We start from the raw sequence: 27,277 nt of genomic DNA, 5'->3' as shown, positions 1-27,277 counted from the left end.
ACCTGGGCTATTCTCCCACATGGTTCGGTTGATGAATACCGACTTGCAAGAATACAAGAGCCATCTGTCGCGAGCGAAAAAGAGGAAAATAGGAAGACTTAGGAAAGTAACTTCTTCCAACATCACCTTAAGTGCGAAGTTACTACAGATCGTTTATCCTTACACGTCCGGGGACAGCGGGTAAACAGCAACACTTGGGTGGTGGACTCTCAAGATATTCGTTCAGTGAAGATTCTCAAACTGAAGCCAAGCGTATCTAAGGTATGTTTATAGAAAGTTTTACTGGGTCGAATCAACTAACATGTGAGGTGAGTGGATCGCAAAGCTTATCTCGCAGGTCCAGCACGAGACGATGCCAGGTGTCATTGTGAAATTTCTGGCATTCGTTGAAGAGGAAATGATGCAGCCTCAGAGGGTCCAGAGAGCCGATTGTCCACGGGTTCTTGAATTCTTCCATGAGCATATGGATAAAGCAGTCCAGAGCAAAGAGCCTTCATCATAAAGCAACGATGTGTTTAAGGTCTAGAGAAAGACACCAGATTTGCTTTCACTCTGTTCCATAGCATCTTACCAGCCTATCTAGTGATTTAAGGCAGAGAGAGGTGATGACATAAACTGAGGGATGAACTTGGGTATTACTAATAAAGCATTGAGTCTTCAAGTTGAGAGAAGAAAGTGAAGGCCTATCATAATCATCATTAGTGCAAGCCACGTCGACACATCCGTATCTAATACATACCGAAGAGTCAAGATCCAACCAGTCAGTCGGCTGCCACTGACTCAATGGATTCATAATAGACTGCAACCCCGAACTCGTTTCATCCTGATCATCAAACATTGACCCCAACTCATCTATACTCGTACCCGACTCATGCTCGCTCGAGATGAGTGATTCCTGCTGACATTGAATTGCCTGCGATGGCCTTGTAGCATGCTGTGGTCCTTGTCTTGCTTCTTGCCGTAGTTCCTCAATGATGATGCTGTACCTTCGACTCGCAGACTCAGCAGCGATAGTTCGTGCCAGATGGTTCTGACATTTCTCTGCAAGGTCGAACAGCAGTGCATTACCAGGATCAGCAGTTGTGTTGCTCCTTTGTTGAATGTCCCATACGTACACCACGGCTAATGCGCAGAAGGTTACATAAGGCATCCACCATAAGGCATGAAATAAGACTGATTTCTCAGAAAACATGCCGTCGACGATTTCTAGTGCGAGCTTGGCTGCGCTTATACATTGCGTCACGCATGCTTGCAACGCAGGACTGCAATCTTCTGAATGGTCAAGAAGGAATGGTCGTGTCGTATGCATTACAGCGTGGCAGTATGCGAGCTTTAGAGCAGTGGCCTGTCGAGAAAATATCGGTATCAAGCTCGAAGGACGAACGGTACCGAGGTGCGGAGGCAGAGCTTGACGCCATTCGTGGAGTTGTTGGATGAAGCCTTGCGCTGCGGCGAGGCGGTCTTCGGGTGGCATCTTTTTGAGCGAGTAGACCTGCCGTGATACATTTTCGATGATTATTGCAATCCTATAGGGTTTAAGTAACGCTATACGTATGTTGTTGGGGTTGCCTTACCTCGCATGAAAGATCAATGAGTCAACATGGCAGTCCATGGCGGGCTCCAGTGGTGACGGTCCTTGTGGTGTCATATCCTCATCGTTGACACTGTCAGGGAGCTCTTGGTCGACATCGTTATCATGATAAAACCGAGGTCTGCCGAAAACAACAGCTAGGTATTTATCAATGGTATACAGAACCCAGAACGTTCTCTTCCGGCACTCAGATATAATGTAATCAGTGGGCTGTCGACCTCCATTCCGATATTGCGTCGACTTCCGATGCAGACCAAGCGCCGTGACAATGGGCACAGTATTTCCAAAGACATACCAGGCTTGGTTCATCCGAGATGTTTGCAAGAGATAGAGGACCTGTAAAACCCGCGCCTGGGCTGACTCGAGTCGAGGTAGGCCAGTCTCTTGGGCAGTGAGCTCAGATGCTTGGAGAAAGTACTGCTCGCTCTGCTGCGACATTATAGACACGCCGCCTGGCAGTGAGGCCTGTTCCGAGATCCTGTGCTGTCGAAAACTCGCAATAGCGAGAATATTGACCACTATTGCGGCTTTTGCATGACCAATGCCTGCGTCTAACGGTTGTCCGTTGTGGACATTGTTGATGACAGATTCAAACCATACCTGACAGTATTGTCTGTTCAGAACACGGTATGTAACAACGCAGTTCTCGAAATAGTAGTTGAATAGCTCAAATGCTTCTGGCTGATTGACAAACATCAAGCTCGAGTCACCCCTTGTAGTAAAGGGCTTATCACCCGCAGACATAAGAGGCTGTAAATTTTCTGCACCTGTCAAGACTCCAGACCTCGCCTCCGTTTGCTGTGTCTGCTGCGCCAATCTCTTCCACGCACGATGCACAAAGGTCAGATTCGACGTGGGATCAAAGAATTGACCCTCAATCTCTGCAGTCTCAAGCCCAGAGTCTCCTTGTGAAGTGGATCTTGAACTTGTTTGTTCAGGAATTGTATCAGGAGGAGCTGAACTCATAGATCCTCGCTGTGGTCCGACGGTAGGCGGCGTCGGCGGCCTTCCTCTTCTATAAAGCGAGTCATATTGACAGTCCAGCCGTCTTTTCACACAGCCCTCGCAGGGGAGAGTTCCAGAGCATTTGAGCTTCTTGAGTTTACAGTGATCACAAGCTCGGCTAACCTACTGCCTGTGAGAAAAAAGCACATAAATCCGTTTTGAGCAAAACAACTCACCTTGGAGGCTTTCCGACGGTTCTCGGACTCGCGGGTTGTGTCTGGCGATAGAGGCAGAACACGTTTTGACCGATTCACTGGATTTGTGGCCGTTGATGCTTCGGACAATGGTGTTGTTGTTACTGGGGTAGTCATTTTGGTGGGTTTCCGAGGTTGAAGGGGGAGGAATCCGAGATGTGGAGGAGGAGAGTGCGGGGAGCTCGGATATTATAGAGCATGGGTGAGCTAGTTGCCCCGGATTTTCTATGACCCCAGGCTCTGACTAGCCTGGGGCTACTACAGATGCGGGATGAACTTTGTGGTATGTTCATCAGGCGATCTGTGTTTTTAGGTGGGATCTGTTGATCGTTGAGGCTTGAAACTCGGAATTGATATATTCTAGTGAAACTTGGGTTGTACAGCTGGTTCTTGAGCTGTTGGAAATCCGATGCCAATGGCCAATCTTACGACCAACAGTTCTATCAAAAACGCTCCATCTTGCTAAACTAATGCTACAACTTCTAGAGCCTGTTATGAGATGCCAACAAGAATACTAGGCGATTGACATTCCAACGAAATTTTGTTATTGACTGGCCAGTCTCTTTTAACAGTGTTGGGTAGAAATCACAGATGAAAAGCTGTTTAACAGATGATATGAGATTCTTTTGTTCTAAATCTACAGTACAAGCTCTATGCATTCCAATTCCAAGCCTCAATTTAAGCAACCTTCTTAAGAGTCGCCGATGAGATCGCAGCATGAATCTCCTCCTCAGCTCCATCAGGAAGAGGCAACAAAGGCGATCGCACAGTAGCATGTGACAAAATACCCCTAGCAACAAGGGCGTGCTTCAGCGCAACAGTACCCTCCATATGCGAACCCCGATGGTAAACAGCCTTGGTAACAGGGAGAAGCAGATCGTGAATCTCCCTCGCCTTAGCGTAGTCCTTGGCCTTGCCAGCCTTGATCAGCTCGAGAAGAGGCTCAGGGGCAATACCACCGTAGCCGACAAGCATACCGTCCACGTCAAAGGCGGTGTGGAGAAGGTACTCGTCGTGACATGTGAGGACAGGAACATTGGGACGCTCGCGGCGGAAGACAGGAATCTCGGTATCCCAGCGTCGCATGTTGCGAACACCGTTCTTCATGGCGATGACACCAGGTTGAGCCGCAATGTCGAGGAGAGTCTGGAGGTTGTATGTAGCCTTGGTGTTATCAGGATACTGGAACAAGATCAGAGGCAGCTTCGAGACCTCATAGACGACCTTGTAGCGATCCTGAGGCGCACCAGGCTGGTATCCAAAACGCAGCCATCCGTGGGAGGGGTACAGGAGACCAGCCTGGGCACCAGCCTCTTTGGCACGCTTGGCCTCTAGGGCGGCGACTTCAGTGCCCTCGCCGGTGATGCCGGCGATGATGGGGATCTTGTTGTCGACGGACTTGACAAAGGCCTTGATGGTGTCGACCTGTTCTTGTTGGGTGAGGAAAGTTCCTTCTCCGGCGTGGCCTAGAACGACGAGACCCTTGACGCCGTCGATGCTGCCGAGCCAAGAACCCAGACGCTGGATGGCGTCGTAGTCGACTTTGCCATCCTTGGTGAAGGGGGTGACGGGAGCGGGGACGAGGCCTTTGAGATCGAAAGACATTGTGATTGGTTGTGAGACTCTGAAGTGTCCAAGTGTGGTTGAGAGGTGGTTATGAATGTTCAAGATTGCTCTTGTTGTTGTTGTTGTTGTGATTGTTGATTGATGTGATGATTTATTTCTCTTCCATTGAAGTTTATCGTCTTCTTATATATCTAAAAAAGAAGTCTCCATCTCGCGCCTCGGCCTCATGTTCAGAAGGCGAATTCACCAACTTGATGACAATCCTCCCGACAGAATCCGAGAATCCGAGATGTCTTGATTCACAAGCATCACCACTTTCAGAAGCGTATTTTGGATTTCCGAGCATGCCCGGATTCTTTCTCCGGCCTGACAAACTCAATTTCCACTCATGACCCCATGTTCTACTAGCTCATCCCGGAAATGCCTCTCATTCGCCGATGCATCGCTAGTTTTCTACATGGTCTCATCCCCCGCATCCCCGGACTTTGCAACTCCACAATCCAACCCCAGACTCTGGGACCATGACTAGAATTCTTGAAATTTCCCTGTTCTCCTTCGCAATGGCACTCAGCTGAATCATCCTATTTGGGATATAAAGGTACCTATTGGACCTTGATCTTCCTCTTTTTCTTCTTCTTTCCATCAGACATCTTCTCATCGTTTTCAAGAAGATATCAGCTCACAATGGCAACTCAGACTCAAGACATCGAACGCGAGTTTTCGCGTGATGAAAAGTCCGGGATTATGCATAATGAGCACGCCCAGGGTGGTTTGTCTCAAGAAGATGCTGATTTCTTGAATAACTTTCCTGAGGAGAGGAAGAAGGCTATTATTCGAAAAGTCGATGTAAGTTTTTCATCCAATCAGTACTTCTCCTTACTTACGCAGATCAGTGGCGATTGATTCCTATGCTTGTTCTCCTGTATCTTATCGCATACTTGGACAAGACCAACATTGGTAGGTTTCATTTAATATTCTTTAACGGGGCCAATGGCTAACATCTGTAGGAAATGCAAAGATTGAAGGCATGACTGTTGACTTGCACCTCAAGGGCATCGAGTACAACATCGTCACCGCCATCTTCTTCATCCCCTTTGTCCTCTGCGAAGTCCCTTCCAACATGATCCTCCACAAGTTCAAGAGGCCATCGTGGTACATGGGAGGCATCGTCTTTTGCTGGGGTGTCATCATGACTCTCACTGCCTTGGTCCAGAACTACGCTGGACTTTTGGCCATTCGATTCCTACTTGGTATTTTTGAGTGAGCCCCCTTATTCTCGCTAATCTTTTGTGATATAATCACATACTGACTTCAACAGGGCTGGTTTCCTCCCCGGTGCAATCCTCATCATCTCAAACTGGTACCTCCCCAACGAGACGCAAACCCGAATCGCAATTCTCTACACATCAGCTGCAACAGGCGGTGCCTTTTCTGGCCTTCTAGCCTTTGCCATCGCCAAGATGGACGGCATGGCAGGTCTGGAAGGCTGGCGCTGGATCTTCCTCATTGAAGGACTCTTCACCGTCGTCGTCGCCATAATGTGCGTTTTCCTCCTCTGCGACTCGCCAGCCCTCTCCACACGCTGGCTCGACGCCGATGAGATTCGATACCTTGAACTCCGACAGCTTGCCCGCCGGGCTACAGTCCCAATGGACTACAAGGAGAATGATCACTTTAATCTCCGTTTATTCAAGGATATTCTTATGGATTACAAGATTTGGCTTTTGTTCTTTGCGAACTGGTCGAATGCGGTGCCCAACTATGCTATGAAGTTCACTATGCCTACCATCCTGACAGGTATGGGATATACTTCTTCTGATGCGCAGTTGATGACTATCCCTCCTTATGCTATTGGAGCTATTTCGGCTTATCTGTTTGCCATCTTTGCGGATAAGTATTCATGGCGCGCTCCATTCATCTTGGGACCTCAATGCTGTCTTGTTGTTGCTTTTATCATCTTGTTTGTCAAGTCCAGCAACATCGAGGACAACATTGCTGTCTGTTACTTTGCCGTCTGTCTCGCATGCTTCGGGTAAGCTCTCATCCACCATCCTCATAGTCAATCGCTAACGATTACCAGCATGTATCCCATTCTCCCTGGTGTCAACGCCTGGAACGTCGCCAACACGCCCGATCCCGCCAAGCGATCCGTCAACATTGGCCTTCTCGTCTGTGTCGGCAACATCGGCGGCCTCATCGGCTCTTACATCTACCTCGCGCGTGAAGCTCCCCGTTACCCGACCGGTTACGGAACTTCTCTGGCTTTCGGTTTGGCTGGTGTTGTTGCAGTTTTGTTGCTGGAGACTCTTCTCAAGAGAGGTAATGCTAAGAAAGCGAAGATGACTGAGGAAGAGATCAGGCAGAGATATACGGACGACGATCTTGTTCGCATGGGAGAGAAGAGCCCATTGTTCAAGTATGCTCTGTAGATATCTCAAAACCAGCACAGAGACTTTAGTTATACAAAGTACAATAGGCGAATAGCACGAGGGTTCTCTTTAATGAATAGTCTAAACTTGGGAAAGTTATCCTAAACTTTGCAGAGAATCGGATAAGTTTAGTATTAAAAAAGTGGTTCTTCAGGGTATTTATTTACTCTTCACATCTTCATTCGAGGTCACGCGTCTTATTACTCCACAAAGACAGCCATCGTATAATCCTTGCTCAATTGACTTTCCAACATCTCAGCCTCATTTACCCGCCCAACGTCCCCTAGTCTCACCACTCAAGTTACCCCAACCCCAAACCCATCTGACATTCTCACACACCATCTCATAACATAACATGATTGGTGCCCACAGCCCAGAACAACCCATGTCCAGGCAGCATCTTTCTCGCCTGTTTGATTCGAGCTAAGCATTGGCACCACAGCAAACCAAACCCTTGCCTTACGTTGGATAATCATGACGTTGCGCTTTTTACCTTATAACCAGCCGCATTCCATCCCCTTTTTGTTGCTGACAACCCCAGATTCTGCACCTTTTAGTCGCAAAATGTCGCGATGGCGCCAAATCCAGATGTCACTACGAGAGCGCAGCAGGTGTTAGAGGCGTGGAGTCAGGGTTTCAATGTCGGGGCGGTGATTATTCTGCTTTTATTGGTTTTGTGCAATTATCGCAAGAATACGCTTTTGCATAAGCTTATTCTCGGTGAGGTAAGTAGTTGATTCCTTTGTTTTCTACCATTGAATGTCGATTGATCGCAGACAGCTTCTTCTTGCACTTGGACATGGGTTCTTTTGCTTCTTCGATGAACCTGCATATGGATGGTAGTATCGCGTTGATCAACTGCATAATTTGGTTTACTAACCTGAAGCAGGGTCCTCAGCAGCACTGCAACTCTATTATATATCTCATATTTCATCCACAACCTCATCGCATGGCTCAAAATCCGTCCATTCCTCCCAAAATGGGGAGCCCGTGTCTTCATCATCTCACTTCTCATCGTCCAACCCTACTGGGTTCTCGAAACATGGGCCAACTTTCAATATCACAATCATCTCGGCAGTAGAATCTTCAACACATCACGACTTCTCGAACCACTCTTCAGAGACCCCTGGTGGGTATTCACGACTATCAAACTGGTTCTAGCCATCAATGAGAACTACGAGTTTACGATCCCGGGTCTTATTCGAACTAGCCCACGATTTGGAATTATGTTATTCTCTTTGTTCTTGTCAATAGTGTTTTTGATCACTGATGTCATTTTCATGATTGCTGTGTCGAAAAGAGGGGGGATCAATCCGTTTTGGAGGGTGAGTTTCTTTGTTCTTCCTTCAAGCCACTCCCTAACAGGTTTTAGCTCGCTTTGGTTTTCAAATGTGCTTCTGATGTCATTTTCCTGGATGATTTCAAGAGCGTCCTTGACAGGATCTCAGAATCAGCTATGCGAAAGATCACAACGTTCGAATATCGAGATCACGCATCACCATCTTTTAACCAGCATGCCTCTGTTGATTTTTCCTCGCCCAACTTCCAACAAAAAGGCTCGAGGTTTGGATCATCTTCCAGAGCAGAAACGGGCTCTATCCTTCATCCAGTGGGATCTCGGGATGACGGACATTACGAATTTACTTCAAATTATAGCCAGGCTTCTGTGGAGGATGGTGTGGCACGACCATGGCTTGAAGACGACGCAAGACGTTCTAGCTCTCATTCGCCGAGACGGAGAGGGGAGTCCCAGGATAACATGATCACTATCCAAGAGGTTTGTTTTGCGACGATATGTCCTGAATCCTAACTGACTTGATGATAGGATGATACGACCAACGAAGTGGAGGATATTCCAATGGAGCCAGTTAGGGCGCGGACAAGGAATTATCAAGCACGTTAGGAAATGGTATCGGAGGTATAAAAGTTATATTTTTATAAGAGAAATCTATACGTGGTATTCCCATTGTTATAAACAAATCCGAGCCACATCCTTGTTCCCAATACACATTATCATACCATGCCTGCTCTAGGACTGATTTCCTATCTCCGCAGCAATATTAAGCATACTCCTAGGCCACCACATCTCCATCCCCACATACTCCCCAAAGAAATTCTTCCTACTCGTATACTTCACTATCCTACCCAACTCACAAGCCCCAATACCTCCAATCCACCAAACACCATCTAACAACATAACCAAGACAAGCCAATGAGAGAAGATATCCATAGCAAGTCTCGTTGTCTCAGAGACGTCGCTATCACACTGAATACCCTCGTCGGGAATACTATCAGGGCTCGTGGGAATGTTATCAAGAACCGACTCGACGATGCTGAGAAATTCGCTGGGGACTCGGTTCAGGAACCACATTATCGTTCGGCGGAGGGGTTTGGGTGGTGTCGAGAATGTTACGCGCGCCATGTAACTTCGAAGCCAGGGCGAGACATCTGAGAGTTGACTCAACGCAGCCCAACCAGCTTCGAGATCAGGTTGTTGAGAATCCGTATAAGCGCTCTGGTCTGGGTGAAAGAGCTCGTTCACGATACTATTCAACGCTTCGAGAGCCACAAGACAAGCTTGTAGTTCTGTATCATCACCTGGTGACTCCCAAGATGGCTTCAAGTGCGCAGCAAACTCCAAAGCCTGCGCTCTTCCTCTCAACTTCTCTAGCGCTGAGCCAGAAGTCGCTGCGATGATAGGCATGAGAAGTTGCTCTGTCTGAGGCGTAGGCCCGTTCTCGCCCAAAGGAACCAGCCCATTAGTGGACTGGCTGCTCAATGTGATATCAGGCGGACTAGCCGTAAAGTCCTCTAAGAACCCGAAATCTTTGGTTGAGTGCAAAAGACCTGTATAAGCCAAGTGTGCCGCGCGAATAAGCGTCATCCAATGTAATTGCGCAGGCAGCATACTCGTACTCCGCCCTTCATCCAGCGTCTTTGCGACGTGAATTCTCACAGCATGGTTCGCCGTTGCATAGAGAACCATAAGAGGGGCATTCGCAACAACGTGATCGTAATGATTGGCAATTGGAATATCAGCCCTCGTCTGACGAAGTGACACCCTATGATGTTCATCCGCAAGTGCAAGCAAATGCCTAACTTGACTCTTGTCAATCCTCTGCAAAGGCTGGGATATCAAATCGTGACATTTTCGCACAGCTGCGAGAGCTAGGATAGAGCTCATGAGGGGTTTACTTCTGAAAGCCAAGTTCGGGAAGCCAACTTGTAAAGCGTAGAGATCATCGTCATCGTAGGCTAGAGAGCGCGCTGTGTGGGAGAGATAGTAGCTGAAGAGTTCAAGCTCTGCGGCGCCGAGATCAACGGATGGGAGGGGGATTTCTGGAGGGAGGAGGGTGAAATTGGGACTTGGAGCTAGATAGGGAGATAAGCCCGGTGAGAGATCTGATGTTGAGAGACCTGCGCTTGCTGAGCGGGCGTAGTGTGGCGATGGGATGGTGAGGGATTGTAGTTGAGTCCATGAATTGTCTTGTTGAGTAGGGGATCTCAATGCACGAGATTTCTGACGAGGGTATTCACATGGGATGTCTTTATCGAGACATCGTGAACATTGAGGTCTCTGCTCATCACACTACTCCTATTAGAACTGAAAGTCATTGATGATGAGTGGAGGTGCCTAATTACCTTCTTTCGTCGCTGTTTGCACCCCAAGCATCCATGTCTAGACTTTGTATGCGATCTTCTCGATCTAACATTCGAAGTCGGACTTGGTGTTTTATTCGCACTACGCGACGGTGATTGCTGAATCGTAGACATATTATTCTCCTTAAGGTAGTCAAACAATAAGGTAAGCATGATAAAACCGCGTGGCGACTAGGCCTATATATCCCCCATCCTCTCAATTAAGCTTACATCGTCAACCCTCAAAATCTACCTTGTGAGTGGTCGACGTGAGATCCACATTCAAACCGCAGTCACAATGATTTGAATTAATTTTCTCAGCCTCGAAATTGAGCTACGTAATCACCCACCACCCAATGCAATACCGGCGCCGCGGGTCCGAGAAAAAAATGAGCTGCGCCCCGCTAGGCTCAGCCCCGAGAATTTGGAATTTCTGTCAGCGTGATGACTGGAAACATCAGCCAATTGGAAAAGACGAGGAACTCGGCGAGTGCGAAAATGGACGCCGAATTGCGACGTGCTACTGTACCCCGTTCATCGAGTATATCCCGACATTTAACATCGAAAGCAACAGTTCTGTTCTAAGCAGCAGCCAATTCAATCTATGTCATTGCAGCCAATGGACTTACAAGACAAGCACCGTCACACCAAGCGCCTGTCGCAAAAACGGCCCAATACGGTAACGATTACTACCCTACGATGCTATGCTGACACTGTATGAGTCGAAGTGTCGGTGAGCTAATGGTTGCCGCTAGAAGAGAATTGGAAGGGCGGGAGAATAATTTCGCAGATCATATGCAGTCAGCTTGGTGCGTGAGTTTATCGGCAGTGAGTGATAGTGATAGCCTGCAGTGAGTGTGTGATGATGTCTTGAATGAGGATTAGGCAGCGACATTAACAGGAGCGAATAACTGCAATTAGCACTTATTCATCATATAGCGCAACATTACTAATAAGATATCTAGATAGTCATTTGAGTCAGCGCAGAACAAAATATCGTGCAAGCCAATACAAGCATAAATGATATAGGGTAGTCCATGTCGCAAACCTGCCCAGGTTCATGTCAATCATCAATATTCTCTACGCTGGTACAATGGTGTCTACATAGCCAACGCCTATCTGAATGAATGTTAACACACAATTAAACCAGACAATCCAGTTATCCCATAAACTCTCTGTCTAGGGGGGTATATGCCAGTCTCCCGTTACCCATCCACCTCAACACTGCGTACGATGTGCGCGCGACGGACACCCACTCTATAGTGCCTCCGAAAGCCGCTCACCTGTTTCCCTCCTTCTTCCTCCCTACCTTCACTCTCCTCCCCATCTTCTTTTTCCTCTTCGGTTTGTTCGTCGTCCTCTTCTTGTTCTTCCTTGATCCCAGAATCTTCAATCGTAGGCGCAATGCTGCTCTGTTCTGACGAGTGTCGACTGCTTTGGACTACACAAATTCTCAGCTTCAACTCCAAAGCTTACAGTGCATCGTGTTACCTGTACTCCGTGGCACGGATTGATCTGGGACACTGTTCTCGGGACCCCGATGACTTCCCGGCTGAAACCGATGGGTTCTCTCTGGCGCGGTCGCCTCATCGGGCATGGCCCCAGCCGATGGGTCATTGCACCACTCTGCATAGTATTCGATGTACTCTTCAACGGATTCTTTGTTCCGAGTGCGAGGGCAACTCTTATCGTAGACCTTGAGCTTGTTCAACGGGACCCAACCCGACGTGCAGTCATGTGGGAAATCTTGGGAAGGTCGAAAGAAAAGACCCGGAAGGCAACGTTTGTGAGCAAATTCGCCATTATCTTCGTAACCAGAGGCCCAAGATGACGGAGTCAGATCTGTGGGCTTTGCACCGTCGTAGCATTTAGGTATTGTTGTGTGGAGTTCTACGTCCTGCAAGACCTTCTCGAGATTGAGACGTGGGAAAGGCCCCCATGGAAGGATCATGAGAGGAGAAAAGAACTTGGTCCTGTCGTTGTACAAGCAGACAATGTCGCCCGGCTTTGCATTGATGATTCGAGGATCGAGGTCCTTGAATGACCTGGGAGGCACCCAATGAGCGTTGGGATTCTTCCGTCTCCCACGCTTCCCTTTCTTCTTTCGTGAACTTGCGCGCTTCGGGCGTTCGGATGGCCCTTCATCTCCAGTTTCGAGCTCTGTCTCGTCGTCATCGGGATCCAGAGGTAGGGGACAGAGCGCATTGTTCTTCTCAGCGAGCTCGGCATTGCAGTCCGACACATGGGTCCCCAGCACCTGAACAACCTGCTCCTCAGTGGTACTAAAACTACGGCCGTGGTTGTGATAGAAATGTTCATATGCATCCTCAACAACATCCTCCCTCTGGAACTGTATATCGCAGTCCTTGCACTCCAAGATGTACCAATTTCCCTGGCGAAACGGAAACTGTACAATCCTGTACTTGGCTGGAACGTCGCTACCCTGAAAGACATCGCTGAACTTGATGAATCGGTCTGGCGTAAGGGAAGGTGTTATTTCGCCTCGACGACTGCGCTTGACAGGTCGGTTCTCTTCGAACGAGATGTTGGAGGATCTTCGTCGTGATGCAGAGGTTCGGGGCTTTCTGCTCGAGTTACGTTCGGCGTTGTCGGCCAACGGGGCCCGGGGTTCAGTGGTCGCATTGCGCTCTGGCCCGGTGCTTTCCCGACTATCGTGGACTACAGAGCTGCGCGAAGGTGTAGGTATTGAACTAGCCGGTAGAGAAGGTTTTGGAGCTGGGGGCGTAGGCATAAAAACAGCTGATAGGGGCGCTCGCGAAGGTGTAGGTATCGTCGCATCGGTTGGGAGAGGATCTTGTGGAGCTTGGGATGTAGAAGCTGCGAGCGCCAGAAGGCCCTCCGGAGCCGTGCCCCAATCGTCGAGGAGCTGTTGCAAAAACCGAGCTTTATCTTTCTCGATTTCCTCCTCGAGCTTGGACTGCTCTAGAACGAGCGTCCTGAACGGCCGGATATCAATCTTGCCAGCTGTGTCCTCACGGAATCTCTTAGCATTCTGTTGGGCCAGCTCCTCAAGCTGATCGACGCGCTGCTGCCGCGCAAGGATCTCTGGGGTTCGGAAGTAGTTGTCTAGCGCCTGGAGCCGCGGCACCTTGTCCAGGATGGACTTTGAGATTGCGAGTAGATCGTCCATGCTGGACGTCAATCGGGCGGCACTTCACAGGAGTAGATAGTGCGGGAGCATGAGAAGGATGTCATGAATGATTTATAGCGATCGCATTCGGGGGAGAGTTGAGGATGGAGGAGGGAAACAGACGGGGGATGCGGGGCTTGAAAGTGCAGTGAAGCTGCGAGCCGTGTATCCTACAGATGACGGGGCTTGGAGCTTGGGCCAATGGACGAGGATGTTGGTTACGCGAAGTGTCAGCTACCAAACGGATGAGGACTAGCGCGGCTCCTCATTGGCACATGATTCCTCTTCCCTCTTGTCTCAGCGGGAAGCGACAGTAAGTGTGTAACACCCTAGGAAAAGATGTGAGATTACAATCATTAAGGAGCGACAAGAGAATAAAGATAGATATACATAGGAGTGAAATTGTGAGACACTCAAGGTAGGTCTAAGCCCGCACACAAACCAAATAGTCCACCCACAAGCTCTTACACGTCGACCCAATAGCAGGATGCTACTTGAAAAGATTGGCCATCGTGATCTTGTAGTAGTTCTGAATCGAGGCGCAAGTTGTAGTTGATTTCACCTGATGAAGCTTCTTACAGTTCTTGGTAATACCGCTCTGGATAGGTGAAGGAGTGGTGACACCGTTGCTTGGCTGGGTAGGTGTAGGCTTTTGTCCAACTACACCCACGCAGACATTATAATCAACCCATAAAGCGGTGCATTTAGAACCTATAGCTGGATTCTAAGCATGGAAGTCGGCAAATGAGATCTTATAGTGATCCTGAATCGAAGCACAGGTTATTTTTAACTTAACGGTATAAAATTTATTACAGCTCTTAGTCATACCGGTCTGGATAGGCATGGGCGTGGTGATACCGTTACTAGGTGTTGTAGGAGTTGGGGCTATTCAGCCAACTACACTAACACAAACCCAATAGTCGACAAGCAAAGACTGACAGTCCGTGCCGAGCTTAGGGTTCCGAGTCGTGAACTGGGCTATGGTTATGCCGTGCTTGGAGGAGACTGCATTGCAGTTGTCACCTTGCTCGACAAAGTAGAACTTGTTGCAGCTCGATACCATGCCAGGCTGTATTGGGTCTGGCGTCTCGACGCCATTGCCACTTGCTGCAGTTGTAGATGGCTTCATGGGTATTGTCTTCGAAGGAACGGGAGTGGTAGAGGACGGAGGAGCCGTAGTTTGTTTAGTCGTGGTGCTGCTGATAGGGACGGGTGCCTCCTTCTCTTGAATGCAGTAGGAGAAGCCCTCTTTGAAGTTCCCGCATTCTGCAGTGATGGAGGGGTTGTATAGTTTCCATTAGCCTCGACCTTTATCGGATAACTATTGTAACAAACCCATCTGATCAGATCTTCCAAAGACAGATTCCAAGCGTAAGGGATCAGCTCGCATGGAAGTGAACCATCGTTATCATACCAAGAAGCACAGTTCTGCGTGGTTCCTGGGGCGATAGGCATACATGGCTCGTCACCGCGTCGCTGATAGTGAGATGAAGAGCCATGCCTGGCTCGAACAACGAGGGAGGGAACCCCAAGATGGAATAGTTTCATAGCAATCAAAAGCGAAGGGGAAGGGTTGCAAGACTTGCTTGTATGTGACAGAAACTGGCCTCGTGGTATGGATTCTCTTGATTCTATATACACTTTGATGCCTTGGGAATTTGGGTAGCCCCTCATTGTAGACAGGCACTTCGTCTCTATTCTCAACAGATTGAACTGCGCCACGGTCCCGAATAGATGAGATGTAACCATCAGAATATTCGGTTTAATTACTGCAACGGCTTATGTCGCCTACCTCCGCTCACAAAGTTGGTCGAATTGAATAACCTGGTGTCATTAGAAGTCGTCTAGACTTACGTGAATCAGGTCACAAGTCACAACCAATCACAGAATTCCACAGCGAGTCAAAAAGGTTAAATATATGCTTATTTATGCATGTTGGTTCAACCTGCGACGATCATCGTACGTGTCATTTGATTTTAGAGGAGCAAAATCAAATGCTTGGGTTTGTATACTCTTAATGACTAATGTCGTCTCTGATCAAAAACCTCCAAGTGACATGGTGCGGGCTGCCCTGCCGAGTCAATATAGGTACCAGAGCACGAATGTAGATAAACATGCCATGCAATCCCCTTTCCAAACTTGGTTTTCCCTACATAACCAAGTCCTGATCGCAAGCATGAACTTCTCTTTTCTTCTCGGGCGCGTCCGCTGGGTTCCGTTCCTATGACCATCAGATCATGCTAACATCATGATTAGGATATTCCTGGGAACCTTTGCAGTCCTTGGTATGCAGGCAAAGGAGAAGCCTTCGCCACCATTTCCCATTGGCCTTGGTGTGAGTCTCATATTTCCTCGACTAAATGAGACGTACCGCCCCGTCTTCCCTTTTCCTATCGCCTTTGCCCTCACTGGACCTGCCAAGGCGTGGCCCTATGGCTTCAAGCTGCAGTGGCGTTTGGAAGACAACTAGGCAACTCCCTTTAAGAAGGAAGATGTGCCTATTATCTATGGATCAGCTCCAGATTGGCTCTACAGCTCTGGGTCGCTTGATCCAGCGACAGAACCATACTTTGTGATCAATGCTACTGGAATCATGTACAACACTTGTTCTAAAGAGTGGGAGCTCGGATGGAGTTTGTCAGTTCTCCAAGAGTGCTCCACTGGACCTGAGCAATACTGGAAGTATGGAGCTATCAACTTTTCGATATCATCTTCTGGATTACTCCCCAGTTACAAGCCCAAAGGACCCTGCCCCCTCGAGATCCAGCACACTTGATTCTTGGACAACAAAACAACACCAAAAGAGGTAGTTGGGAATAGGAGATGTGACAGTTGTGTAGTGGTCACTGATCAGGAAGGAGAAGGTGATCCGTGTAGTATTAACACTGGTAACGATCTAGCAACCATGGTTCGTGCTAAAATGCTCAGGTACGTAGGTCCCCAGATAACCAATCATGGCCAGATGAGAAGAGTTTATGGGGTCCAGACTCTTGTCGACGTCTATATCCTAGTTCTAAAGACGCCGAGGATGGAGCGACTTTCGTCTTGCCCTACGCTTCAACCTCGATCATACTCGGTACCTTCGTTGCTGTATTTTTCGCTATGTAGCTAACAGCGTATGATCCCTGAATCTCATTGAGACCCTTAGAGTAACCTGTGCCATGGCTTCTGAAGCAAGAGCTCGCTTCAGGTAAGCTGTAAACCACACGTAATACTTGCGGTTGAGGCTTGTGGTGGGAGCTTATGTTCACCATGGAGAACTTAGCCAGTTTTCAATAACCGATTACAAACAATACGACCCTTAGCCCTGTCCTGCAAGTGCCTTATATCTCCTTCGTACTTCTAAATATAATCTGGGGGCTGTGATTTCATGAACTCTATCTCATCATGGAGACACCAGTTTCACAAATACTGCACTTCACAACTGTCACCATTTACTAAAGTCTCTTAGTAGGCTCTTGGTATCAGACCTATTGATTCTCCTTCGTTACCATGGGAATTGGGCCTTGTTTTATCTTTAGAACGATAGCGAGTGAAGAATGAATGGAGTACTCAGAATCCCTGCAGAACCCCACAGTGTCATTCTAAGAAATCGGCCACAAAGCCAATATGTCTAAGGATCCTTGGCGTAGCGAGCCGTTGGCTCAACGGCGCAAATAATATACTGTAGACATTGTGGCGCTAATTTGGGGTTAGACTATTGGCCCTCACATGTTTCCATAAGTAGAGAAAAAAGGGGTGCATATTGCATTTCGAGTGTCAGAGCAGATGTCTCAGTTGCTGCGTCGAGACTGGCTTCCCCTAGACCGCACTGATATGAATTTACAGTAAGAATGTGGCTGCCCTTGGCGTTGTCTAGATGAACCAGAAGCACATTAGATATGTTTTGCAGTAGTGGATGGTAATGCCGAGCAACTGTTACTGCTGGTGATGAGGTCTGGATAGGAATGTCTGATATGCAAGGCACAACGAGGGTCAGTTCATCTCGGGACTCGAGATTCGATTGAGGGTTTAGATGTACATAATCCAGCCATTTCCATATCTTAAGATTCTGGCTCTCCATCGTCCACACCCACTTTCAATTTCGTGTTTAGTGGCCTGTCCACTCTTTTCAGTCACTCTTCTTAGTCACTCTTTATCAGTCACTCATTAACCCTTATCATGCGTTTATCTCCAGGCCTCCTTCTGGCCGGTGCCTCGGGTGCCTTCGGCCAGTTCACGAGGTTCACCAACTCTAGTACCTTTGCTGTTGAGTCCACCACCACTTCTATCAGGGACACCACTAGCCTCGACACCACCACGACAACTTCAGCGTTGCCAACAGAGGCGGAATTCACTCTTAATCTCAAAAACGCCGTACTCGGCCCAGGTGCATCTTTCTACCCACCCCCAGATGGTGACAGCATGTGCGTATTACCCAGACCACCACAACAGCCATAATCAGCACTCTGACATATGAACCTAGCCTCCTACGCCCAGGATCATCCCGTGGTGCCCGTGTCCGTCGCCAGGAAGATGATACATCTTTGCCTACTTTAGTCCCTGGGACCGCACTCCCTCCTTTCCCCTCTGGCCTGCCTCTCCCCGCCTTTTTCACAATGCCTTTCAGCGTCCCATCTAACATCTGGGACCCATTTTCCCCCTTGGGACCTCTATTCCTTGTAGTTTCGTCTGTTATTTATGACTCTGACTTTGACCGCAAGCGAGCTGAGGCAAGTGATTGCGTTCTCGAAGTACTTGCTGACGGTGTTGTCGTCGCCGTTGAACCAATCAACTCTTCATCCCAGGGTAGTGTTGAAATCTCGAGTAACCCCTTCAGAGCTCCACGGGAAGTCGAGTTTACTTACCGTCAGACCTGTGGTAGCAGTAGCAGGATTGTTGGGGCAATAGTTAACAACGTTGTTGCCAAACTTGCTCCCGAGGGTGCGACTGCGACTCCTATCCCTTCAATTCCCATCAGGACTGAACCTGTGACTGGCACCAACAGCGAGGGGGTTACTACCAACAGTGATGGCGAGACTGTTGTCCCTACCGGAACCAATAGTCAAGGTGCCACTACCAACTCTGAGGGAGAAACTCTCATTCCTACTGATACTGCCATCAACACCAATAGTGAGGGTGCTACCACTAACAGTGAAGGCGAAACTATCTTTCCAACTGAGGCTGCTACTGAGACTGCCGTTGAGACCAACAGTGAAGGTGCTACTACCAACTCCGAGGGTGAAACCGTCATCCCTACTGGAACCGCTACCGGAACCGCTACCAGCACTGTCTCTTCTGCTTCTTCTACAGCCTCATTCCCTGCTGGATTCCCCGGCGACATCGGTCTCTTTAGCCTCTTTGGATGTGTCGGCTCTACTGCGGGCTTCCCTAGCTTCACTCTCGCCCAGTCCAGCGAGTCTATGGACTTGGAAATCTGCGCCGATCTCTGCACCGGACGTGCTTACTTTGGTGTCTATGATACGTAAGTATGCCATTTATATGGTGAGATAACTTTACTAACTTATACAGTGCTTGTTATTGCGGTGATGTGATCTATGCTGCTGATACCAGTAGAGTCACCCTTGATCTATGCGATATTGAGTGTCCTGGAGATGATACCCAGTTCTGTGGAGGTGATGCTCGTAGCGCAAAGCTCCACCGTCGTCAGAATGTTCCCAACAGCCGCCTTCTCACCGTCTACGCTGCTGCCGAGGCTGTTGTCACTGTCACTGACTCTGTTACACAAACCGTAACGGATCAAGAGATTATCGTCACCACTTACACAACGACCATTGCGGGAGCTTTGTCTACGACAACCCAAGCTGTCACCGCCACTCTAGTATGCTTTGCTGGTAAATGCTATTCTAGCAGCTCCAGCGACGTTACTGTCTATATCTTTATCGAGATCAATGGAAGCGATTGTAACGGACAGTGGGTTTATATCTCCGAGCCCTGCTCCTGTGCTGGTGGCCAAAGATATGTTCCAAAGTTCTGCTCTGGAGGTAGCTGTTCTGGCATTACAGTCTACAAGCCCCAAGAGTGTCATGACTGGTATAACTATAGCAATTTCTTTGTTGCATCAGACTGTGATACCTGTGCTAAGGGCAAGATCATGTATCAGCCTTGGGAGAAGTTTTGGGGTACGCCTGATAACTGCAACGGCGATGTTCCAGTTTGCAATGGCCACGAGTGTCCTTCGCAGCACAACGGTGGATCTCAGCATGGTGGTCATAACGGCAAGTCGAACTCGACTGCTCACGGAGGCTCAAATAGTGGCTCCAACAGTGGTTCAAAGAGTGGTTCAAAGAGTGGTTCCAAGGATAGTTCCAACGGCGGCTCTCAGCCCAACTCTAACGGTGGTTCCAGCTCCGGTTCTAACCAAAGCCCCAACGGCTCCAATGGTGGCGGTCCCAAGGACACAGAACCCACCATCGTACCTATTGTCAGCGGGGCTGGTAAGCAGGCTATTGGTATGCTTTGTCTTCTTTCTGCAATCGCAGCCCTTGTTTAATCATATTTCTCGTCACTTCTGAGTGTCGTTTTCCATCTGTAGCTATAGCTTGCTGAGCCTTGAATTGCTAAGGATTAACTATGCCCGGCTTATTGCCGTTTCAGTTCTTAAAATAGAATAAGCTGTTTGTGAATTACACTTCATGACAGGAGACTGCAATGCATTGTCATATTGCGTGACAGTGTATAACCTGTTGCTGTTAGATACTGTACTAGTTATAAAAGTGTATTACTCTATTTTTATTTAAATGACTGAATTTCATTAATATTATATATTTATACATTTTCAGATCTAAAACTTTTTAAAAGTTTTAATGTATTAGTTTGATATATCTTATCACGATGTTACAAGCTTTAACTATCAATTCATAGTAGAATTTAAATAGCTGCAGGATATCTCAATAACGTTCGACTGCAGACTCTGAGTTCAGTATGGGCAAAAGTTGGGCTTGGTTGGGCAGCATCGAGCAATCGAGCGGGGGTTTCATGTCTCGAAGATGCTTGACGCCTATTCGCCAAGCCTTTGATATATGACATGACCAGAGACCTCTGAAAGAGCTCGCACCCACAGCTTCGCCAATCGAGCGCAAGAGCCTTGCGTTGCCAGTTCAAGAGGATTGACTCTTATAATTGAGCCGCTTACAAGTGCTTTTCCTAGCCAGCTACGGTCTGCTTGCAAGACATTTACCCCTTTGTCCCATTTACGAACAGGTTCCGGGCTGGCAGTGCGCCAAGAAGCCACGACACGTCCTTGCTCGAAATAACCAGGCTTCAAGTCACCCCGCTCCTGTCCAAACAACCACAGCCTCAATTTCAATCATGGATAAAGTAGTTTGCGAATGTGGGAAGACTGTCAAGAATCAGAGCGCCCTGGCCCAGCACAAGCGGGACTCGTCGAAACATCGACAAAGCGTTGAGTCAACTGGATCAGGCGATCATAGCTTATCCAGCGACCCAGTTAGTAATGTAAAATCCAGAACCATCCTCCTACAAGCACGGCTCATCGTTGCTAATCATCATCATTCTTGAGTAGCCGTCGAATACTGGCACTGCGCCGTCTTCTTCTCGTTATCCACCGATCAAATTCGTGAAAGCCGGAACGTCGATCAAAGATATTAGGAGGAAGTGGAAAGGGGGAAAGTTGACAAAGAGTGGCAGCGGAACCGGTTCGGAAGTGCCACAGTTAAGATTTACCGAGTACGGGAAGCCATACGTGTCGAGCCTGGACGATGAAGACTGGAGTCTCTGTGATAAAGACTGTGGCTGGTGCGGTCATTGCGCTGATGGCGTGGACTTCTGATCAACTTTGAAATGTAGTACAAGCTCAGCGAATACAATGATGCAGATATATAGCTGTTCGTGCTCCCTCCGCATACAGAAAGCCTGAGGATTTACATTACATCAACTCCGAGCCCGCGGGAGACTGTACACCTTGGCGGACTAGAATTTCTTCGCTACTTGAACGACGTAAGCCGGGCTATGGGGACCCTGGAGCATGTGTAACAAGACTGGACTCAAAGAGGCGAGAATAGGCCCAAGGAATGAAGGAAGTTATCTTACTGTGTTTAAATGGTGAAAAGTATGCCTGTTAGAGTAGCGAGAGCACCCAGCATCCCCTGTAGAATCCCTGACTATGACAAGATTACAGCCGGATTACGACTTCAGCATCATGTATAGTTCATGTTGGTTCACCAGCAGAGTCCACAACTACTCGTTCGCAGAGCCAGGATGCACGCTTGGATTACGAAAGTGGTTGATACGTACTAAGATGTTGTTATACTATGCGAAAGGTCTTTCTGCTTCTGTGTTGTCCAATCCGAGAAAGTCTTGAATTGCTGCGCCAGAGTGTGACATGATCAATTGCTGAGCCCTATTACCTAAAGTCTCACGTCTTATTTCAAAGAGTTGTTTATAAGATGGAATTACCTTTTACTCCCCGCTCATTTCAATCTCAATGTCTTTAATAATTTCATCTCTTTCTTATTGCAAAATTTTATTACCGTCAAGTATTGTTTCTTAGAGGCTAGATCTAACTATATCCAACTTATTGCCATTGAAGATCTTAAAATAGAATAAGCTTTCCATAAATGGTGCTTCATCATTGGCTGAAAACAGCCCCTTTTATGGAACCCCAAAACTTTGACGCGACGTCTGCTTACCAAATAAAGTAAACCAACTTTTTCTCATTCTTAATGACCTTCATAAAATCGAAGTACTTTCTTATGAGAAAAGCCATGAGCGTTTGCTATGCCTTCGAAAAACTCCTGCAACATCTTTAGGTCATGTCTATTACTCGCTGTATTAAGCGAGACGCTACCGGCTTCTGCTGAGCAGATCTGGCAAAGTAAGCCTTGGATTCGAAAGTACCCATGCAGCCGTGGATATCAAGGCATAGGTTCAATCGAAATCAACCCGTTTTGGATAGACAGCTTTAGAGGATCGTGGACTATTGATGCAGAGAGTAGGTCCGCGAGCTTGGAGCTGAACATCCTCGCGGTCCATAACGCATCGCTCATGAGCTGTGAGGATATTGATGTTTCTTCACTAAGAAACTCGATTGACTTTCAAGTCCTTGGCCGCTCAGTTGGAAAGTTGGAGAATTTCTCAAATAACTGTCCTCTACCTATCACTGATTCTTTGACGCCGTAAGTATAATCTGTGTTTCTCAAGAGCTTGTCGGGAAGCTGATTGGATGGATAGAATTGAAAAGACACGTTTGAGCTCTTATCATCTGCTCTACAGCTTTCAAAACACACATCAATTTCAAACTCTCGAATCAACTTTCCGTTTCAGACAAGATGATGGCCAAGAATTAGACTGTGGGAAAGCGAAAATCACACCGGAATTAGGCGACAGCATATCAGCAGTTTTGAAATTCGTGCCACTTGCCATTCTGATCATCGTCGTTCTCTCATCATGGCGAGTGAACCAGAGCAGCCTCATCTATACCCATGGCCTCAATGCTGGCTCATTGTGGTCTGTCATTCTAGAAATGACAAGCTACCTTCGCTACCTGCAATTCGCTTTCATAACGGGATCAATGAGCATTGAATATCCGGGCTTCTTTGTTCCTGCAGTGAGCAAACTCTCCTGGGCTTCCTTACTATACTGGTCAGGTCCATTCAGCAACGGATATATGTATGAGGGACCGACCGGCGGTATGTACACCAGCAATGCCTCTTATGGACTTGGTTTCATGACGCAAATGCTTCGATATCCAAATATGCTCAATACTTTGGCGAACTCCCTGATCAATCTCATCATATTGATATCCCCGATATTCTTTCTCTTTTTAGTCTCATTCTGGACCTTTTCCCGGTCGGGTTCGGTGCATTCCCTCCCATTTCTTTCGATTCTGCAAAAGGCTGCTTCAACAACTGTCGGCGTTGCACTTTGCTTCTTCAGCGTGCCATTACTTTCATACATCTCGTATGATCTTATCCTGACTGGCTACCTGCCTAACTATCGCATTGGCTTAGCGGTCGTAATGCTACTCATAATCCTTGCAGCCGGGCACTTTCTCGTCCAAGTGCTGGATGGCCAGGCGGGTGACCAACTGAAACCACCGCAAGTCAGCCGATTGGAAACAAATAACCCCAGTGTGGATTTCCATACTCTTTGGCGGCTACTTTCCCGCCATATCCCGCATACAATGCCGCTTCTACAGGCGATCGGCGTTGGGAGCCTGCAAGACTTTCCTCTTGCCCAGCTCTTCATGCTGATTGCTTGCGAAGCCTTCATTATTATTTCATACTTCAATTCAAAACGAAGCATGCTGATTAAAGCATCAACAACGATGTATGTATCAGCAATGCGATTGATCATTTTGTTCCTCATCAGTGTATTTGCTATGCCCATTACCGAAGCTACGAGACAAGGGGTTGGTTACGTGGTATTATGTCTCCACGGAATGGTCATCTTGATAGGATTTCTGGCCAAGCACACTTGGAAGGTGTATAAGACAATATTCAGAAGTCCATCTGTCGATCAAAGCTCTTCAGCCCACTCCACCAGCGGAGAATCGAACCTAAGTAACGTAAGTCATCATCAAACATCACACAAAATTCTCAATGCTAATTAATTTCCACAGTCTTTCAATATGAATTCTCTTGAAGCCAATTCGACAGCCGATTTACTTGAATATCGCCAGGCCCCAAGCAGAGAACCCTCGACAAGAGATTTCCAACCAGACCCATCGACATTTTACAGGCCCCCAAGGTCAGGGGCAATAAGCCCTGCTTATCACGCACCTCGACTAGCCGCTGTTTCAACAACTCCAAGATCACCAATAGCTGATAAGAGCAGTCATAGCACAGGGAACTTCAGCATAGATCTGGCCCTGTCGGAAGTAGCACTTCAGCCAGACGTCGACTACTCCTTGCGCGAGTCTGACAGGTTCTATGGAATCGACGAAGAAAGGGTATTCGTCTCGTCAACCTCATCTCCAGACGTGGACACAAATCCAGGACCCTCAACAGGAATGAGGCCACATGGAGCGGGTAGGCAGAATAATCTTGTGGCTGGGTTTACGAACGTATTTACTAGGCCGATGCCAAAGGCCCGGGAGAAAGGGTTTCAAGTCAAGAGACCACCGCGGCCATCCTAATTAGTGCGAGATATATCAATCAAACCTTCTTCGTAGATTACCGGATATTTAGGAAATACCCTAAGTACAAATATCTCTTCGCCTTCGTTTATGACTTTGAAAGGACATGGATTCGCTCCATAGCCTTCCTATTGTAAGATATCACGGAGCAACGCCTCAGCAGTAGGAGTATGTCCCAGGTACTCTTCCAGCAACTCCAACTCATCTCGGCTTCCCCCGAATTCAAGGATTCCCTTTCTGTATTTGTCCCAAGCTGATACACTCCTTGGATCCTCAAGGAACGTAGACTCAAAAAGCTCTACCGCAAACACGTGAGCACTGAGAATCTTTTATGAGTGATTGCTTTACATGGCAGGGTAAAGGTAACTTGCCTGAGATAGGAGTAATAGCCTGCATCATAGCCAGAAACCAGATGGCCAAGGTCGGCGTGGGGATATCCTCGATCCCCTGGCTCTGGTGCACGAACAAGCCATAGCTTCTCCATGAGATCATGGTAGATCTTTGTGAAATCCATCTCTAGAAGCTTAGCGTGACTTTTGGGATGGTGCACAGCCATATCAAATCGTGCATACACCCTGTATTTGAATTTGAATTAGCCAAGAAGTTCAAGATGCCTATAATACTCACATCTGACGAAGAAACCACAACGAGCGAGTCACCTGCCGGCCTTGAGTCAATCGTCTGATCATATCACCGGGTATTTGTGCTGGAGGAAGCTCCTCTCCCTGATGTTCCAGCAGCCATTTCTCCTTTAACTGCGGATCAGTCCTCGTGTAATGGAGGCCCAGGCGTTTGAGTTCCGGTTCCATCCAGCACCACTTTTCAAGCATTACGCTGAGAGCTTCTGCAAAGTCGGGTGGTGACCTATGACCATGGAAAGCTACGTAGCTGGTTCTAGCCACCAGGTCATGGACACCATGTCCCAATTCTAGTCTTGTGAGTTTTGTGTGCTAAGCTTGTGAGGATCAGGGGCACTTACCGTGGAAGAGGGAGACTATTTGGCTGTGCTTTAGCAAGGTACAGCCTGAGAGGTTGGAGCGTGGAAAGGAACACATTAAGATGGTCGCTGGATACACTCTTGTGCTATCCTCTTTTAGGTAGCTCTGTTGGCAAGAATGTTAATTTTTAAAAACGTGAGTTCCGTGACACTTCGCATCGGAGTACTTACACACTGAAGGTTGACGTTTTGGTTGCCCTTGTACTTATTATCTCTGGACAGGAGGTCCATGTAAAGATAACCGATGAATTGGCCCTTCGAAGCTTCCCTATCTTCCCATACTGCCCAAGCTTGTACATCCTCATGCCATACAGAGCCTTGGAGTTGATCTGGAGATATGGGATAAAACTGTATCTTCAGGAACTCAGAAAACATTTCCAACATTACCTTAATAACATGTTGGAGCGGGAAGTACTCAGCCATACGTTCCTGATTGACATTTCGGCTTTGCTGGGCCATACGGGCGTAATACCAATAATCCCATGGAAACATCGTGTCACCATCCAAGTCCTCACCAATGGAGTCCTTAGCTTCGTATTGTTTCTTCAACTCCACCAGTGATTCCATATCTTGTTTCCCTCGAGCCATGAGCTTAGTTTCTAAGTCTGTCAGAAACTCCTCGACTTTGCCCGGAGACTTCATCAATCTTTTCTTTAGTCGATAGGCTGCATGGCTTTCGTAACCCAAAAGTCTGGCGTTCCGATCCCTCTCCAAAACAATCTGCTTGAAGAGTTCGGCATTCTGGCTAAGGTTATTTGCATCGCAAATATACATTCTCTTACGCGTGGCGGGCTTTGAGGCACTTCGGTATATGGCCAAAGAATCTGCAACTGAAAAGCGAACGAACCGCATATCGTGATTCTCTGAGTGATTCTCAAAACGGTCGATATCATGCTGGGGTACACCTGCAAGATCGTCGAGGGAAAACCATAGACCTCCGCTATCTTGACGGATTCTCTGGTTATATTCCCGTCGCATGCTGTCTATGCGATTTCTTCTCTCCATATACTGTTCGATTTGCTCGGGCTGTAGAGTGCCGTGTCCAAACTGCTCGAACTCCAGAAACAATTTGTTAAGGTACTTTCGAGCCTCGAAGTGAAGAGTTGTTTCGGCAGATCCTTCCTTGACAGCTTTAATTAGGCGCCAGAAGTCTGATCTTGCGGTAAAGGCCGCCTGATCTTCATTGATGAGGGTACAGGCTTCTTCAGAGGCTTCACGAGATGCTTGGTCAGGCGATGCATAACGGAGCATGGCAATAATGCCAATATCCCCCTGGGTTGCATTGTCAATGTTGATCAGAGGCTGAATGACATTGCCAAAGGTGGCGGTTTCAGGGCTCACATCTTGAATGATGCTTTCTCGTACAGCCTGATATTGTTTGATGATGCTTTTCATGGTCGGAAGGACCTGATAAGCTGGTATGAGTCTTGGTAGAGTCTGGGGGAGTGATTTAGATTCCATGGTCGAGGCTCAAAGTGATGGACAATTACAAACATGTCTATGGTGACTGTGCTCGGGAGGACTAGAGCTTTAAATACTTGGGCAAGGTATTAGACAATGCTTACCATCTTGTGACCGACAGAAAGCGGGGTAAACCTTTGTCTTAT

At 47.8% G+C, this 27,277-nt stretch overlaps 13 protein-coding genes across 13 annotated transcripts; 7 read left to right on the top strand and 6 right to left on the bottom strand.

Annotated features, from left to right (window-relative positions):
• Window positions 1-638: 638 nt before the first annotated feature.
• FPRO_02313 (uncharacterized protein) lies at window positions 639-2,907 on the bottom strand (the record flags this gene model as incomplete). Its single annotated transcript, XM_031227600.1, has 4 exons — window positions 639-683; window positions 740-1,526; window positions 1,575-2,719; window positions 2,773-2,907. 4 exons carry the CDS (start codon window positions 2,905-2,907, stop codon window positions 639-641), a joined length of 2,112 nt encoding a protein of 703 aa, XP_031078020.1.
• A 561-nt stretch (window positions 2,908-3,468) lies between these two features.
• Window positions 3,469-4,395, bottom strand: FPRO_02314 (uncharacterized protein; the record flags this gene model as incomplete). Its single annotated transcript, XM_031227599.1, has 1 exon — window positions 3,469-4,395. One exon carries the CDS (start codon window positions 4,393-4,395, stop codon window positions 3,469-3,471), a length of 927 nt encoding a protein of 308 aa, XP_031078019.1.
• Window positions 4,396-5,040: 645 nt separating this feature from the next.
• Window positions 5,041-6,785, top strand: FPRO_02315 (uncharacterized protein; the record flags this gene model as incomplete). Its single annotated transcript, XM_031227598.1, has 6 exons — window positions 5,041-5,202; window positions 5,250-5,313; window positions 5,364-5,616; window positions 5,675-6,250; window positions 6,332-6,388; window positions 6,416-6,785. The coding sequence occupies 6 exons, from the start codon at window positions 5,041-5,043 to the stop codon at window positions 6,783-6,785; spliced, it is 1,482 nt and encodes a 493-aa protein (XP_031078018.1).
• Window positions 6,786-7,357: 572 nt separating this feature from the next.
• On the top strand, window positions 7,358-8,688 carry FPRO_02316 (uncharacterized protein; the record flags this gene model as incomplete). The annotated part of the gene is made up of 5 exons (XM_031227597.1): window positions 7,358-7,510; window positions 7,566-7,624; window positions 7,675-8,110; window positions 8,158-8,562; window positions 8,611-8,688. The coding sequence occupies 5 exons, from the start codon at window positions 7,358-7,360 to the stop codon at window positions 8,686-8,688; spliced, it is 1,131 nt and encodes a 376-aa protein (XP_031078017.1).
• Window positions 8,689-8,814: 126 nt separating this feature from the next.
• FPRO_02317 (uncharacterized protein) lies at window positions 8,815-10,559 on the bottom strand (the record flags this gene model as incomplete). The annotated part of the gene is made up of 2 exons (XM_031227596.1): window positions 8,815-10,374; window positions 10,428-10,559. 2 exons carry the CDS (start codon window positions 10,557-10,559, stop codon window positions 8,815-8,817), a joined length of 1,692 nt encoding a protein of 563 aa, XP_031078016.1.
• Window positions 10,560-11,629: 1,070 nt separating this feature from the next.
• FPRO_02318 (uncharacterized protein) lies at window positions 11,630-13,575 on the bottom strand (the record flags this gene model as incomplete). Its single annotated transcript, XM_031227593.1, has 2 exons — window positions 11,630-11,865; window positions 11,916-13,575. 2 exons carry the CDS (start codon window positions 13,573-13,575, stop codon window positions 11,630-11,632), a joined length of 1,896 nt encoding a protein of 631 aa, XP_031078015.1.
• Window positions 13,576-14,065: 490 nt separating this feature from the next.
• Window positions 14,066-14,965, bottom strand: FPRO_02319 (uncharacterized protein; the record flags this gene model as incomplete). The annotated part of the gene is made up of 4 exons (XM_031227592.1): window positions 14,066-14,286; window positions 14,404-14,460; window positions 14,515-14,841; window positions 14,911-14,965. 4 exons carry the CDS (start codon window positions 14,963-14,965, stop codon window positions 14,066-14,068), a joined length of 660 nt encoding a protein of 219 aa, XP_031078014.1.
• An 858-nt stretch (window positions 14,966-15,823) lies between these two features.
• FPRO_02320 (uncharacterized protein) lies at window positions 15,824-16,351 on the top strand (the record flags this gene model as incomplete). Its single annotated transcript, XM_031227591.1, has 2 exons — window positions 15,824-16,028; window positions 16,092-16,351. The coding sequence occupies 2 exons, from the start codon at window positions 15,824-15,826 to the stop codon at window positions 16,349-16,351; spliced, it is 465 nt and encodes a 154-aa protein (XP_031078013.1).
• Window positions 16,352-16,480: 129 nt separating this feature from the next.
• On the top strand, window positions 16,481-16,683 carry FPRO_02321 (uncharacterized protein; the record flags this gene model as incomplete). The annotated part of the gene is given in 2 exon segments (XM_031227590.1): window positions 16,481-16,503; window positions 16,512-16,683. Coding segments are annotated over 2 exon segments (195 nt in total).
• Window positions 16,684-17,736: 1,053 nt separating this feature from the next.
• FPRO_02322 (uncharacterized protein) lies at window positions 17,737-20,068 on the top strand (the record flags this gene model as incomplete). The annotated part of the gene is made up of 3 exons (XM_031227589.1): window positions 17,737-17,981; window positions 18,041-19,039; window positions 19,087-20,068. 3 exons carry the CDS (start codon window positions 17,737-17,739, stop codon window positions 20,066-20,068), a joined length of 2,226 nt encoding a protein of 741 aa, XP_031078011.1.
• Window positions 20,069-20,886: 818 nt separating this feature from the next.
• Window positions 20,887-21,367, top strand: FPRO_02323 (uncharacterized protein; the record flags this gene model as incomplete). The annotated part of the gene is made up of 2 exons (XM_031227588.1): window positions 20,887-21,033; window positions 21,101-21,367. 2 exons carry the CDS (start codon window positions 20,887-20,889, stop codon window positions 21,365-21,367), a joined length of 414 nt encoding a protein of 137 aa, XP_031078010.1.
• Window positions 21,368-22,314: 947 nt separating this feature from the next.
• Window positions 22,315-24,673, top strand: FPRO_02324 (uncharacterized protein; the record flags this gene model as incomplete). Its single annotated transcript, XM_031227587.1, has 3 exons — window positions 22,315-22,712; window positions 22,768-24,103; window positions 24,158-24,673. The coding sequence occupies 3 exons, from the start codon at window positions 22,315-22,317 to the stop codon at window positions 24,671-24,673; spliced, it is 2,250 nt and encodes a 749-aa protein (XP_031078009.1).
• Window positions 24,674-24,801: 128 nt separating this feature from the next.
• On the bottom strand, window positions 24,802-27,131 carry FPRO_02325 (uncharacterized protein; the record flags this gene model as incomplete). The annotated part of the gene is made up of 5 exons (XM_031227586.1): window positions 24,802-24,999; window positions 25,083-25,248; window positions 25,301-25,601; window positions 25,653-25,776; window positions 25,842-27,131. The coding sequence occupies 5 exons, from the start codon at window positions 27,129-27,131 to the stop codon at window positions 24,802-24,804; spliced, it is 2,079 nt and encodes a 692-aa protein (XP_031078008.1).
• Window positions 27,132-27,277: the final 146 nt, after the last annotated feature.

The sequence above is a fragment of the Fusarium proliferatum genome, assembly GCF_900067095.1.
Source record: "Fusarium proliferatum ET1 genome assembly, contig: FPRO_scaffold002, whole genome shotgun sequence".
In the NCBI taxonomy this organism is placed as follows: domain Eukaryota; kingdom Fungi; phylum Ascomycota; class Sordariomycetes; order Hypocreales; family Nectriaceae; genus Fusarium; species Fusarium proliferatum.
Note: the sequence above shows the minus strand (reverse complement) of the source record. Positions and strands in the feature narration are given on the sequence as shown.